Source organism: Gobio gobio, assembly GCF_949357685.1.
Source record: "Gobio gobio genome assembly, chromosome: 15".
Taxonomy (NCBI): domain Eukaryota; kingdom Metazoa; phylum Chordata; class Actinopteri; order Cypriniformes; family Gobionidae; genus Gobio; species Gobio gobio.
Genome location: NC_137108.1, coordinates 53,391,291 through 53,408,193, shown reverse-complemented (window position 1 = coordinate 53,408,193; position 16,903 = coordinate 53,391,291). Strand labels below are relative to the sequence as shown.

The window sequence follows — 16,903 nt, the reverse complement described above, 5'->3', positions numbered from 1 at the left end:
TTTATATATTGTACATGTTGGCACAGCTCTTGGACAGGTTACTGAAAAATACACTTTTTTATATTGTTGTTTTCACATTTTATAATTTCATTTTATTGTTCTAGTAATTTATTTGTCTTTGCACACTTATTTTAATTTTGTAAGAACTAATCTGTCTAAAATAAAGTCAAATGTGTAAAATGTCACTGTGTCTTTTTAATTTCCACATTCTAACTATATAACCACTTTCTAATTGTAGTGTTGGAAGCAAATAAAAGGGCTGCTGCTCGCAAGTCTTTCTGAATATGCACATAAACATATCTAGAAAACCCAAATATTATATTTTTAAATGTATAACTATGTGAATGTAGTATAATAACTTATAACCACAACTTAAGTGAAGCCATACGTGTAGTCCTGCTTCATTTCAAATTTGAGGAAGAAGTCTCTAAAATTATGCATTTAATGAAGCATCTTGTAATACTAGTAATGTGATTTTTTTTTTTTTAGTGAATGCTAAGAGATGTTATTGTGATAAATAAATATTTGCAGTCTAGTACCTAATCTTTCAACCGCTTAATTCAGTCTATTGTTTTCATTCAATTAACTTTTCACACATCTGTCATGAATGACTGACCTCATTATCCTTTTATAGAAAATATTTTGGAATTGAGCTATTACAACACATTCAGATTTTGGATTGCCCATCATCCCATTTTGCATTAAAATGGTCAAACCAGGTGAAAGTGCACGTTTAAATAAGCAGTGTTGGTAATGTGTATGCAAAAGCAGCGCTGCTTGCATCTCCTCCACTTGTTGTTGCAGACAGTATCGCGCAAAAGTGATTACTGTCCGTCGGTGACTGGGAGGAGCAGCCGCGCGCATTCTCACGTCACCGGGCTAATTTGCCTAATCCTCCCGGTACTTTAGACCGCGGTGGAAACGCAGAAAGTAGCAGGTCTGGGGGAGAAAAAGTTCCTGGGAAAAAAGTTCCTGGTACAAATAGTTCCGGGTAATTTCGGTGGAAACGTGGCTTAATACTGTGTTTGACCCCCTTTCGCCTTCAGAACTGCCTTAATTCTACGTGGCATTGACTCAACAAGCTGCTGAAAGCATTCTTTAGAAATGTTGGCCATATTGATAGGAGAGCATCTTGCAGTTGATGGAGATTTGTGGGATGCACATCCAGGGCACGAAGCTCCCGTTCCACCACATCCCAAAGATGCTCTATTGGGTTGAGATCTGGAGACTGTGGGGCCATTTTAGTCCAGTGAACTCATTGTCATGTTCAAGAAACCAATTTGAAATGACTGGAGCTTTGTGACGGTGCATTATCCTGCTGGAAGTAGCCATCAGAGGATGGGGACATGGTGCTCATAAAGGGATGGACATGGTCAGAAACAATGCTCAGGTAGGCCGTGGCATTTAAACCATGCCCAATTGGCACTAAGGGGCCTAAAGTGTGCCAAGAAAACATCCCCCACACCATTACACCACCACCACCAGCCTGCACAGTGGGAACAAGGCATGATGGATCCATGTTCTCATTCTGTTTACGCCAAATTCTGACTCTACCATCTGAATGTCTCAACAGAAATCCAGACTCATCAGACCAGGCAACATTTTTCCAGTCTTCAACTGTCCAATTTTGGTGAGCTGGTGCAAATTGTCGCCTCTTTTTCCTCTTTGTAGTGGAGATGAGTGGTACCCGGTGGGGTCTTCTGCTGTTGTAGCCCATCCGCCTCAAGGTTGTGTGTGTTGTGGCTTCACAAATGCTTTGCTGCAGACCTCGGTTGTAACGAGTGGTTATTTCAGTCAAAGTTGCTCTTCTATCAGCTGGAATCAGTCGGCCCATTCTCCTCTGACCTCTAGCATCAACAAGGCATTTTCTCCCACAGGACTGCCGCACACTGGATGCTTTTCCCTTTTCACACCATTCTTTGTAAACCCTAGAAATGGTTGTGTGTGAAAATCCCAGTAACTGAGCAGATTGTGAAATACTCAGACCGGCCCGTCTGGCACCAACAACCATGCCACGCTCAAAATTGCTTAAATCTCCTTTCTTTCCCATTCCGACATTCAGTGTGGAGTTCAGGAGATTGTCTTGACCAGGACCACACCCCTAAATGCATTGAAGACACTGCCATGTGATTGGTTGATTAGATAATTGCATTAATGACAAATTGAACAGGTGTTCCTTTAGGTGAGTGTAGTTCCCCTATGATTACGAGCCAAAGTACCACTTTTAGTGCCATATTGCACCATTTGTTCAAATGGGTGTATCAAATACAAATTGCACAATAAATACAATTCTTGCTATAGATACACACTTCATGAGATCGTGCACGAGCGCAGTGTGTGTGTGTTTGTGTGCTTTCATAATATCCTGCACTGAACATCATTACTCAGTTACGCCACTGATGGATTTGTGAAGATTTTGGAGTTTTTAAGTGGAATGAGAATGGCTAGAAATTCCCCATGCCGAGATCCGCCTGTGATTTGACGGGAATGTTATTGTCCCGCTTGTGTAAATCACATTGTGCTGCGAACAGAGATATTCACGATCCGCCCACGGAGAACGAGTGTTCAATCTCATAACAGAAACTGCAATATTGACGCATCCGAGGATCTTCAGGAATGGAACTGAAGACTCTTTTGGACAAAGTAATGCACCGCGTTGTTTCGCTCGGAGACGGCCTGATGGGAGACAAAGAAAGATGGCAAGTGGAGAGCTGTCAGGGTTCTTCCTCTCAGATGTGATTGATGACAGAACTCAGCAGAGGCCGGCACACTTCACAGAGCACTGAGTCCGCTCGACTACTGCAGAAATCATTTCTTCACCTCGGCCTTCTCTCACTTCATTTTCAGTCGCGCCGTTTGGACCTGAAATGATTCTATTACACAAAGACACTTCTGAGCGAACACAGTGGAGAAACTTTCCACAAGGACTCGTTCCAAAACCGAGTACACTGCCTACATAGACAAACGCTTTTACGGCGGCATCCTAACTTAACATGCAACCTCATAAGTGACTGGATGCTCTACATATGAATGCGGCCACTTAGAGAAGAGAGCGCTAGTGAAGTAAAAACTCCATTCATTTTCTCCACAGGGAAGTGTTAAAGTCACACTGCAAAAAATGCTTTTCTTACTTAGTATTTTACTTTTGTTTCTGGTCCAAACATCTAAAAATCCTCAAAACAAGAAGCATTTACTAGCCAAATAAAAATGATTGTCTTGTTTAAGGGGGAAATAACTCAAAATTAAGTAAGTTTTTGCCAAAAATTTGCTAGATAATCTGCCAATGGGGTAAGCAAAATAATCTTAATTCAAACAGAAAACAAGATTATTTTGCTTACCCCATTGGCAGATTATTTTGCTTATTTTAAGCAAAACCTCCCTTAATTTTGAGTTATTTTCCCCCAAAACAAGACAAAAATGTTTGCTTGTCTATTAAATGCTTCTTAATGTAAGATTTTTTAGATATTTGGACTGAAAACAAGACAAAAATACTAAGTAAGAAAAGCATTTTTTGCAGTGCAGCCCTACTGTGAGCGACGAGGTTGTTAATCAATGGGATTAACAAAATAATTGTCAGAATTCCTGGTGAAAACTACATTACCCATAATGCTGTGCAGAACATTCCACCAATCAGAGTCGAAACTAAAGAGCTCTTTAGCTCCGCCCACTCTAATGAAGCACTCAGAGTGAAGTCGATAGCTCTACACTCCCAAAATACTTGAATATTCATATAAATAAGCATATTTTGCAATTAACATACTTAACATACATTGTTTCTACATATATAATCGAGCTTTTTAAATGAGTAGTTTTGTGTTTCTCCATCGTTTTTTAATCCGATTATGCTTTATGGGATGCTTCCCTCCCTCAAAGTTCACAGTCTTTGTGTTTTTGTGTCTCTTTTTGCTTAAAATCAAAGTTTGTAATGTCGTGATTCTCCTCGTATCTGGTTGGTCTGGTTTGGTAAATCCCTATGAGAGAAGTGACACATTTTATTTTTATTTTAGTGTAATGTGTGTCTCCCTGATGTTGTTTATGCATCGTCTATACATGAATATTGGTCATATTTCATGGACAGGACACCGACAATGAACCCTGATTCATCATGTGGCTTTCTACAGTACCAGCTGAATTATTATGATGGTTATGAGTGCATTTTAAGGTAAAAAAGCAGATTTTGATAGTTAGTAGATTGTAGATTGGTATATTAACATTATATCACTTAAAGGGGACATATAGAGCTCCGGAGGTTGACGTCACACAGCCTAAACTCAGCCATTTTGGCAGGCAATCGGGAGCGCTAGAGCGGCTTTAGCATTGGTATCTATAAAATAATTAAAAACCAGACTGTTTAAACCTATACACTCACCTAAAGGATTATTAGGAACACCTGTTCAATTTCTCATTAATGCAATTATCTAATCAACCAATCACATGGCAGTTGCTTCAATGCATTTAGGGGTGTGGTCCTGGTCAATCTCCTGAACTCCACACTGAATGTCGGAATGGGAAAGAAAGGTGATTTAAGCAATTTTGAGCGTGGCATGGTTGTTGGTGCCAGACGGGCCGGTCTGAGTATTTCACAATCTGCTCAGTTACTGGGATTTTCACGCACAACCATTTCTAGGGTTTACAAAGAATGGTGTGAAAAGGGAAAAACATCCAGTATGCGGCAGTCCTGTGGGAGAAAATGCCTTGTTGATGCTAGAGGTCAGAGGAGAATGGGCCGACTGATTCAAGCTGATAGAAGAGCAACTTTGACTGAAATAACCACTCGTTACAACCGAGGTCTGCAGCAAAGCATTTGTGAAGCCACAACACACACAACCTTGAGGCGGATGGGCTACAACAGCAGAAGACCCCACCGGGTACCACTCATCTCCACTACAAAGAGGAAAAAGAGGCGACAATTTGCACCAGCTCACCAAAATTGGACAGTTGAAGACTGGAAAAATGTAGCCTGGTCTGATGAGTCTGGATTTCTGTTGAGACATTCAGATGGTAGAGTCAGAATTTGGCGTAAACAGAATGAGAACATGGACCCATCATGCCTTGTTCCCACTGTGCAGGCTGGTGGTGGTGGTGTAATGGTGTGGGGGATGTTTTCTTGGCACACTTTAGGCCCCTTAGTGCCAATTGGGCATGGTTTAAATGCCACGGCCTACCTGAGCATTGTTTCTGCCCATGTCCATCCCTTTATGAGCACCATGTCCCCATCCTCTGATGGCTACTTCCAGCAGGATAATGCACCGTCACAAAGCTCCAATCATTTCAAACTGGTTTCTTGAACATAACAATGAGTTCACTGGACTAAAATGGCCCCCACAGTCTCCAGATCTCAACCCAATAGAGCATCTTTGGGATGTGGTGGAACGGGAGCTTCGTGCCCTGGATGTGCATCCCACAAATCTCCATCAACTGCAGATGCTCTCCTATCAATATGGGCCAACATTTCTAAAGAATGCTTTCAGCAGCTTGTAGAGTCAATGCCACGTAGAATTAAGGCAGTTCTGAAGGCCAAAGGGGGTCAAACACAGTATTAGTGTGTGTTCCTAATAATCCTTTAGGTGAGTGTATATTCACCACCTAGGAAGATAGGGAGTTCAAACACACACACACACACACAAACACACACACACACACACTTGACGCACAGAAAGATTTGCGACAGTCTCGTGCACACATCGAGTTCTCTTTCGCTCTTCAACAAACAATAACAACAGCCAAAATGCCAGTTTTGTCGAGTATTAGGAGTCTCATAGTCTCATAATAGGAGTCTTAAATGAGTTAAATAACGTCTTAAATGAACGTGAGAAAATGAGATGCGCAGGACAGCGCATCAGATCCACGTCATGTTCGTCAGCGGCTGTTCTTAAAGTGACAGTAGCACTGATGATGTCTGTCATTAATGTTCATCACAGAACAACGGGAACAGACACAAGTGTAGCTTTAATGATGATTATTCTATATTTCATTTATTATTTATGCAGTGAAAGATGTTTGATAACTATTATATTTCTGTATATTTCTAACAGGGAAGGCCATGGGTAAAAATAACATTTATTATAATGGGTTTATGTAAAGATTGTTCTAAGTTCACTTAAATTAAAAGTTTAAAGCCTAATAAATGTTGAAATTGGGAGCTTTCAGTTATACTGTAATGTGACATCATTAATGTTTCATAGAGACATCAGTGATACTGGCCTTCATTCATAAACACATGACAATACAACACATATTTAAAATATACTGTCTTTAAATTGTTTCTACAGTAATTTGGAGAGTAACTGAAATTATTACAATATCAAAATATTAAAAACTCCAAAAATATTAAAACTTGCGAAATAATCGCGATTTATTACATAATTTTTTTTGATTAACTCATAAAAAAATCCTTTATCTATACACGTGAAAAGCACCCGGGGCATTATAGGGATCTGCTATGTTTGATATATTAAGTCTATGTCTTTTGAATTAAAGTGCGCAGTGAACTCCATTGCCTTGAAACTCAAAATGGCGCCGTAAACAGAACGGGTCACATGACCTCAGTAGCTCTATAGTGCCTCTTTTCACAAGATGTAATATAAATCTCTGGCGTCCCCAGAATGTGTGTGAATACCCTCAGATCATTTATTAAAGCTTGTCAGATTTGCCTTTATTTGGGTGTGGAGAAAGATGCGCCTGTTTTGTTGTTGATGGAGTATCTGAAGCTCGTGTAAAGGCTCCGCCCTCTTCTGGAAAGGGGGCGGGGAGCAGCAGCTCATTTGCATTTAAAGGGACACACACAAAAGCTGTGTTTTTGCTCAAAGACAAATAGGGGCAAATCTGACAAGCTTTAATAAATGATCTGTGGGTATTTTGATCTGAAACTTCACACACACATACTGGGGACACCATCTTGTAAAGAGGGAGATAATATGTCACCTTTAAATGACTTTTTTTTAATTTTAGCTGGCTTTTTTCCCCACTGAGAAACACTGGCTTCTCTGTCAAGGTCAAAAGACGGTTTCTGAGAAGGAATAATAGCGATGCTTTAGCTCACTAACTCTCATCTGCATGTGATGATACAGGAGAAGCTCAAAATGAAAAGCGCTGTTGCTATGGGAATCCAGCCTAAATGGCACTGAACCCTTGATGGCCTTCCAGGACCCGTTCTCCATTAAAAGGTCAGAGCGATGCTAATGCGGTCTGATGTGTTGAGAGAGGCGAGTGTGTGGTGTTACCGAGACAGTGTGTCTCCGTCCCGCTCCAGAGACCCGAGGACAGGCATTCCCGTACAGTCGAGCCCACCAGGATGAAGCCCGAGTTGCAGGTAAAAATAGCGGTCGCTCCGAAGGTCGTCTGCGTCCCAATTTTCTTTCCATTAGGAGGAGTGGGCAGCTCTCCGCAGGAAATGACTGCAGAAAGAGACACAATGAGTCGACTGTGATTCCCAATAAACGCTCATCAACACGAGGAAAACATCTTTACCTCTAAATCTCAGTCTTAAAAACGTTTACAGCATCAGGTTCGCTGTTGAGTAACTAAAGTTCAAGTACAAAATTGCCTTCCTTGTGTCATTTTCAAGGTTATTATCGTTAATTAAAACTAAAAACATTCTGTTCATTGAAATAATAAAGCTTGAAAAACTTAAACTAATTGAAAATGATAAATGTTGCCTTGGTAATGGGTTTACATTGAAGCACTCAAATTATTAACTGGAAATAAATAAATACTAAAACTGAAATAAGAATAAATTAAGCTTAAACATAAAAAAAAAAATACAAAAGCACATAACGAAAGGACTTAAAATGAAATGAAAACTACAAATATAAAAATAAAAGCTAGTTCAAAATATTAATAAAACTACTGGTAATATTGTCTTATTTTCAATCACAAATATCTAAACATTCAAGATTAGATAAATGACAAGATAATAAGTCTTGTTTTCTGAGAAAACTATCAAAATGAAGCAAGTTTACACTTAAAATTAAAAAATATATATATTATAATTATAATATTCATAAAAAGAAACAAATTATAAATGTTGCCTTGGTAATGTGTTTACATTGAAGCACTAAAATTATTAACGGGAAATAAACAAATACTAAAACTGAAATAAGAATAAATTAAGCTTAAAATGCAACATTAAAAAAAAATTACAAAAGCACACAACGAAAGGAATTAAAATGAAAATAACATGAAAACTACAAATATAAAAATAAAAGCTAATTCAAAATATTAATAAAACTACTGGTAATATTGTCTTATTTTCAATCACAAATATCTAAACATTCAAGATTCGATAAATGACAAGATAATAAGTCTTGTTTTCTGAGAAAACTATCAAAATTAAGCAAGTTTACGCTTAAAATGGAAAAAAAAATTATATAATATTATAATATTCATAAAAATAAACAAATGATAAATGTTGCCTTGGAAATAAACTGAAATATTTTTAAATTGAAGTACTAAAATTATTAACTGGAAATAAATACAAACTAAAACTGAAATAAAAATAATAATAAAAATGCAAAGAAAATAATAATAAAAATGCAACATTAAAAACATAATAAAATGACAAAAGCACATAATGAAAGGACTTAAAATGAAACTAAAAATAACATGAAAACTACAAAAATAAAAATAAAAGCTAATTCAAAATATTAATAAAACTACTGGTAATATTGTCTTATTTTCAATCTAAACATTCATAAATCAAGCTTAGAAAAAGACAAGATAATAAGTCTTGTTTTCTGAGAAAATTATCAAAATTAAGCGAGTTTAAACGAGAAAAAAATTATATTATAATTATAATATTTATAAAAATAAACATTTCAGTTTATTGCCAAGGCAACATTTCGTATTTAAGTTTAAATTGAAGCACTAAAATAATGAACTGGAAATAAATACAAACTAAAACTGAAATAAAAATAATAAAGTAAACATAAATAGCAACATTAAAAAAGACTAATAAAATAAAAATAAACTATGAACATAAAAATAAAAGCTAATTCAAAATATGAATAAAGCTACTGGTAATATGGTCTTATTTTCAATCACAAATATCTAAACATTCATAAAGCAAGATTAGTAATAAGTCTTGTTTTCTGAGAAATTAAGCGAGTTTATGCTTAAAACAAGAAAATATATATCATAATTATAATATTTTATGAAAATGTAAGAATAGTAAACTCTAAGTTTTTTTTTTACTCCATTGGCAGATACTTAAGAATAAACTCACTTAGTTTTGATATTTTTTCTCAGAAACCAAGACGTATTATCTTTTCGTTTAGCTACTCAATCTTTATTTAAGAATGGATTTATTTATTTTTTTTCAGAATAATCTTTTGTTTGATACAGATTTAACAGAACTGATGACCGTTTGAGTCTGGGGAAGTCCAGAACTGATCCTAAAGCAGCTGAATGGGGATGTGAACACACTTCTGATTTCAGCTTCTCCTCATCTTCTCTCTGACTGTTGTTGTGTTTGTCAATTGCTCTGTCAGACGCCATCAGTCATAAAGCGCCTCTAATGTTGGATTGTGTCTCTCATATGGAGTCATAAACACATTCATCACGATGTCTGTATCTGATAACCTCTGAAGCCTACAGCTGTAGAGGAGAATGCACCAGCCCAGATTTGTTTCATTATGCAGTGACCATGCATGATTTCACATGACGTGATTACAGCTTTTATATTCATTCATTTCATATTTCTTTCTCTATGTCTCCTGAGGTTTATTTAAAGTGCGACTGTGAGCTGAAAGAGCCGTTTCCACTCATTGAACCCATAGAGTTCATCAGTTTGAGGTTGCCATTTAAGGACGCATGTGTGAATTTAAGTCATGTAAAAAAATTTACAATAAGGAATCAATATTAGAAAAACTATTTGCAACTAAGGCAGCATTTTCATCCCAAAATCAACACAAAACTGCAGCAAAATAATAATGGAAATATAATGGAAGCAACTGAGAAAGTCACAAAATGTAATACATTATTTGCCATTTAGAGCCGCAGTTTATGCACATTCACAAAAATATGTATTATATTGCATAAAATTGCATTCAAATATTGAGTGCAAATAATGATATGATTGATATGATATGAGATATGATACATGAGATATGATATGAGATATGATATATGATATATGATATTTGATATGAGATTATATATGAGATAGGATATGAGATATGATATGATATATGATATATGATATGAGATATGATATGAAATATATGATATGAGATATGATATGATATATGATATGATATGAGATATTATATTATAAATGATATATGATATGAGATATGATATGAGATATGATATGATATATGATGATATGATATGATATGAGATAGGATATGAGATATGACATATATGATATATTATACATGATATGAGATATGATATATTATATATGATATGAGATATGATACGAGATATGAAATATATGATATGAGATATGATATGATATGAAATATGATATGAAATGTATGATATATGATATATGATGATATTATATATGATATATGATATGAGATATGATATGATACATGATATATGATATGATATGAGATATGATATATGATATGAGATGATATTATATATGATATATGATATGAGATATGATATGATTCATGATATATGATATATGATATGAGATATGATGTATAATATGATATATGATATTTATTACATAATATTTGCATGTAATTTGGAATATTGCATGTAATTTGGAATATTATATATATATACATATTATATTACATTTATTACATTATATATTATTTGCATGCAGTATTTGCATGCAATTTTATGCAATATTCCAAATTCCACAGTAAAATAAGTGGATGAAACCTAATGATGCTTTATGCATTTGATCATTTCCATGAGAGAATTATGGGAAGTTTTCTGCTTGCACAAAGCTCTCTCCTCATAATCTGCTATAGCTAACAGTAAACATAATGCACACCTAACAGAACTGTCAACATCCTCACATTAAACCTTTCAAAGTTATGACGCATACTAATTTGCTTCCACTTGCTTGAATGAATATTAAAACCCTTTCTGCAGAATTCTGCACGTTTCCCTCCCAATAGAATTGCGGGAAATGCGATCGGATTGTGTTTCTAACGAGGCGCTGCACAAGCTGCTAATCCTTCACACTTCAGGACACATTGACAGAATCATTAGCACATCTGACCTGAAGGCGGCCGGCCGAACAAGGCCAGAGAGCCGAGCATGTCCCGGTCCACACGGCATTAGTACGACTGAAGCACACAACTCACTCTTGCAGCGGGGGCGCTCGTTCCTCCAGCTCCACGTCCCATTGGATGTACAGTGAATGTGGGCGGGGCCGAGCCGGTGGAAGCCGGGGCTGCAGGTAAAGGCTACTTTAGTGCCGTATTCGTAACGAGAGCCGTTGACGATCCTCCATTTGCCGTGATCCAGGGTGAAGGAGCCGATGCTGGGACACACCACCACTGAGAGGAAATCAGCACAGCAGGGTCAAAACACCACGTTAAAACACAATGCACTTTGACACAAACACTTTCAGACTTTTATGCTATCTCTAAATGCTATTTCTGCCTTATTGACACTGTTCAAGATTTGATTCTCATGATAAACATGGACAACATTTCAAAACCAGACACACTCCTTCCGGATTAGAACACGTTTCTGAAAGTTTTTTTCGAGTATGGCCCTGTATGACATCATAAAGGGTGGAATTCCTTATATGGGCACTTCTCCCGGATGAGCACACACACACACACACACATCACCCAGAGCGAGAGCGTGTCCATCATCGAGCTTCGTTCGGGTTACGGGAGCCGTCGACGGCGCTGGCGTGTTTTTAGACACAAGATCAACAATGTCACTAAAGAAGTGTGTGTGTGCGTGTGTGAGTGTGTGTGTGTGTGTGTGTGTGTGTGAGTGTGTGAGTGTGTGTGTGTGTGTGTGTGTGTGTGTGTGTGTGTGTGTGTGTGTGTGTGTGTGTGTGTGTGAGTGTGTGTGTGTGTGTGTGTGTGTGTGTGAGTGTGTGTGTGTGTGTGTGTGTGCGTGTGTGAGTGTGTGTGTGTGTGCGTGTGTGAGTGTGTGTGTGTGTGTGTGTGTGTGTGTGTGTGTGTGTGTGTGTGTGTGTGTGTGTGTGTGTGTGTGTGTGTGTGTGTGTGGGCATGTTTTTGTGAAATATCAGGACACAAATGTGTATAATAACATGGGTATTACAAAAAGAGGGAGAAATATGAGGATGTTCCCCATGTCCTCACTTTTCGAAATGCTTATAAATCACACAGAATGAGTTTTTTTTCACAGAATGTGAACTGCACAGTCTCCTGTGAGGGCTAGGTTTAGGGGCAGGGGCAGTGTGTGTGTGTGTGTGTGTGTGTGTGTGTGTGTGTGTGTGTGTGTGTGTGTGTGTGTGTGTGTGTGTGTGTGTGTGTGTGTGTGATGGGTAGGTTTAGGGGCAGTGTAAGGGGATAGAAAATACGGTTTGTACGGTATAAAAACCATTACGCCTATGGAATGTCCTCACATTTCACAAAAACAAACGTGTGTGTGTGTGTGTGTGTGTGTGTGTGTGTGTGTGTGTGTGTGTGTGTGTGTGTGTGTGTGAAGGATCAACACTACTCTAGAGATACTCAAGACTAACACCAGACTGTGTGTGTGTGTGTGTGTGTGTGTGTATGTGTGTGTGTGTGTGTGTGTGTGTGTGTGTGAAGGATCAACACTACTCTATAGATACTCAAGATTAACAACAGACTGTGTGTGTGTGTGTGTGTGTGTGTGTGTGAAGGATCTACACTACTCTATAGATACTCAAGATTAACAACAGACTGTGTGTGTGTGTGTGTGTGTGCGTGTGTGTGTTTGTGTGTGTTATGAACCCTTTAATACTTTTATGGCACACTACCGTTCAGACGTTTGTGGTTGGTAAGATTGTTTTGCCTCAACTCCCGTTTTGATTTCAAGGCAACATGTTTTCAATATCTTCATTTTTACCCTGAAGTGTTGTGCTCTTTGGACATCAGGGCGTCTGCTCTCACCTGTGCATCGGGGGATTTTATTGTGTGTGCTCCACGTGCCGTCGGCCTGACACACAGTGCTGGTCACCTCTTTAGAGGACAGCCGGAAGCCGTCGTTGCAGAAGTAGGTGGCTCGTGTTCCTGCAGAATAATCAGCAGCCAGAACGCCTCCATTCACAGGGGCCACCGGCGTCCCACAGGACACAGCTGGAAAATCAAAACCATAAGCAAAGAACATGAAATTACATTAAAGCTATAGTATGTAGTTTATGCGACGCTAGTGGCATTACAAAAACAAAGCAGCTTTTTTTGCGTGTGGACTATTAAGTACCCCCAAACTCTCCATCTGTTACAGTGTGTTTTAAAAAAACATACTTCTACATAATTCACCTTTAAGGACATGGCTTTATTGAAGTAGTAGGCATACAGATGATTGGGAATTAAGAAATTGATTTGCAACTGTTTCCAACAAAAACAAAACTGGATTTGCATTATGTTGAGAAGTTCTGAGAGAAGTTGTGGAGCGTCTGATTCCAGACTCGAGTAACTTTCGATGGTGCAACTTCCTGAAATCAAAAAGTCTTGCAAATGCATTTTTCCTGTTATATATTCTGTTCAGAGCGGAAATACACGGCGTGCATTACATGCCTCACAGATAAACTAAATCAAAAATACGGATTTAAAGAGCGTAAACAAAGACGTTGAAGCTGCAAATGCAAATAATGTGAATGCATAATAACCTGTTATTTCCCTCAGGAATGATATAATACAATTTACTTCTGATTTGTTGAAATCTGAAATAACTCTCTGAGGGGTAGTGAATATATTATGAATTATTTCCCAAACTTTGTTCTTTAATTCTGTCCATTTCTCAATTATTATATCAAAAATAGTAGAAATGTCCACCCGTGAACTTCAGATGCTTTCTGTAACACAATGGCAGTTCGTCTCAGTTTCCTTGTTAACCTCTCCACTAAATCCAATCACACAAGTGATGGGAGCAAAGCATTGATGCACACACACCTTCCAGCAGAGGTCAATGCCATTGATTCAATCCCCACTGAGTGTCTTCACTTTCCCTACATGTGCAAAACTACTTATTTTCAAAATCGACTAGTCAAGTAATTGTTTTAAGGTTTGTCAGTCTGTCCCTCAAACAACAAAAAACAGCTCCTTAATGACGTCTTCAACTGTCAATCCCTCACTTTAAATCTTTATCTTTTTTAATTCTGCTAATTTTCTTTCAGGTTATAATTAATCAAATGTCGGATCTTGCCCAAAGCATATATACACCGATCACAGATGAAGTGAGTAACACTGATGATATCCTGTTAGTGGGTGGGATATATTCGGCAGCAAGTGAACATTTTGTCCTCAGAGTTGATGTGTTAGAAGCAGGAGAAATGGGCAAGCGTAAGGATTTGAGCGAGTTTGACAAGGGCCAGATTGTGACGGCTAGAGACTGGGTCAGAGCATCTCCAAAACTGCAGCTCTTGTGGGGTGTTCCCGGTCTGCAGTGGTCAGTCTCTATCAAAAGTGGAGGACCAGTGGAGAACCGGCCACAGGGTCATGAAGGACCAGTGGAGAACCGGCCACAGGGTCATGAAGGACCAGTGGAGAACCGGCCACAGGGTCATGAAGGACCAGTGGAGAACCGGCCACAGGGTCATGAAGGACCAGTGGAGAACCGGCCACAGGGTCATGAAGGACCAGTGGAGAACCGGCCACAGGGTCATGAAGGACCAGTGGAGAACCGGCCACAGGGTCATGAAGGACCAGTGGAGAACCGGCCACAGGGTCATGAAGGACCAGTGGAGAACCGGCCACAGGGTCATGGAGGACCAGTGGAGAACCGGCCACAGGGTCATGAAGGACCAGTGGAGAACCGGCCACAGGGTCATGAAGGACCAGTGGAGAACCGGCCACAGGGTCATGAAGGACCAGTGGAGAACCGGCCACAGGGTCATGAAGGACCAGTGGAGAACCGGCCACAGGGTCATGAAGGACCAGTGGAGAACCGGCCACAGGGTCATGAAGGACCAGTGGAGAACCGGCCACAGGGTCATGGAGGACCAGTGGAGAACCGGCCACAGGGTCATGAAGGACCAGTGGAGAACCGGCCACAGGGTCATGGAGGACCAGTGGAGAACCGGCCACAGGGTCATGGAGGACCAGTGGAGAACCGGCCACAGGGTCATGAAGGACCAGTGGAGAACCGGCCACAGGGTCATGAAGGACCAGTGGAGAACCGGCCACAGGGTCATGACCAGTGGAGAACCGGCCACAGGGTCATGAAGGACCAGTGGAGAACCGGCCACAGGGTCATGAAGGACCAGTGGAGAACCGGCCACAGGGTCATGAAGGACCAGTGGAGAACCGGCCACAGGGTCATGAAGGACCAGTGGAGAACCGGCCACAGGGTCATGAAGGACCAGTGGAGAACCGGCCACAGGGTCATGACCAGTGGAGAACCGGCCACAGGGTCATGAAGGACCAGTGGAGAACCGGCCACAGGGTCATGGAGGACCAGTGGAGAACCGGCCACAGGGTCATGAAGGACCAGTGGAGAACCGGCCACAGGGTCATGGAGGACCAGTGGAGAACCGGCCACAGGGTCATGAAGGACCAGTGGAGAACCGGCCACAGGGTCATGGAGGACCAGTGGAGAACCGGCCACAGGGTCATGAAGGACCAGTGGAGAACTGGCCACAGGGTCATGAAGGACCAGTGGAGAACCGGCCACAGGGTCATGGAGGACCAGTGGAGAACCGGCCACAGGGTCATGGAGGACCAGTGGAGAACCGGCCACAGGGTCATGGAGGACTAGTGGAGAACCGGCCACAGGGTCATGAAGGACCAGTGGAGAACCGGCCACAGGGTCATGAAGGACCAGTGGAGAACTGGCCACAGGGTCATGAAGGACCAGTGGAGAACTGGCCACAGGGTCATGGAGGACCAGTGGAGAACCGGCCACAGGGTCATGAAGGACCAGTGGAGAACTGGCCACAGGGTCATGGAGGACCAGTGGAGAACCGGCCACAGGGTCATGAAGGACCAGTGGAGAACTGGCCACAGGGTCATGGAGGACCAGTGGAGAACCGGCCACAGGGTCATGAAGGACCAGTGGAGAACTGGCCACAGGGTCATGGAGGACCAGTGGAGAACTGGCCACAGGGTCATGAAGGACCAGTGGAGAACCGGCCACAGGGTCATGAAGGACCAGTGGAGAACCGGCCACAGGGTCATGGAGGACCAGTGGAGAACCGGCCACAGGGTCATGGAGGACCAGTGGAGAACCGGCCACAGGGTCATGAAGGACCAGTGGAGAACCGGCCACAGGGTCATGAAGGACCAGTGGAGAACCGGCCACAGGGTCATGGAGGACTAGTGGAGAACCGGCCACAGGGTCATGAAGGACCAGTGGAGAACCGGCCACAGGGTCATGGAGGACCAGTGGAGAACCGGCCACAGGGTCATGAAGGACCAGTGGAGAACCGGCCACAGGGTCATGGAGGACCAGTGGAGAACCGGCCACAGGGGAAATGAAGGACCAGTGGAGAACCGGCCACAGGGTCATGAAGGACCAGTGGAGAACCGGCCACAGGGTCATGAAGGACCAGTGGAGAACCGGCCACAGGGTCATGAAGGACCAGTGGAGAACCGGCCACAGGGTCATGGAGGACCAGTGGAGAACCGGCCACAGGGTCATGGAGGACCAGTGGAGAACCGGCCACAGGGTCATGGAGGACCAGTGGAGAACCGGCCACAGGGTCATGGAGGACCAGTGGAGAACCGGCCACAGGGTCATGGAGGACCAGTGGAGAACCGGCCACAGGGGCATGAAGGACCAGTGGAGAACCGGCCACAGGGTCATGAAGGACCAGTGGAGAACC

The 16,903-nt window shown here is 41.1% G+C and overlaps 1 protein-coding gene across 1 annotated transcript in view; it reads right to left on the bottom strand.

Moving 5' to 3' along the window:
- The window catches only part of csmd3a (CUB and Sushi multiple domains 3a), a gene marked incomplete at both ends in the record, with an annotated part of 567,839 nt that overhangs the window by 120,244 nt on the left and 430,692 nt on the right, over positions 1-16,903 (bottom strand). Inside the window, 3 exons of the mRNA XM_079838157.1 lie at positions 7,224-7,397; positions 11,274-11,468; positions 13,032-13,217. Of these exons, the coding sequence (XP_079694283.1) occupies positions 7,224-7,397; positions 11,274-11,468; positions 13,032-13,217 (555 nt within the window). The remainder of the gene's footprint in view (positions 1-7,223; positions 7,398-11,273; positions 11,469-13,031; positions 13,218-16,903) is intronic.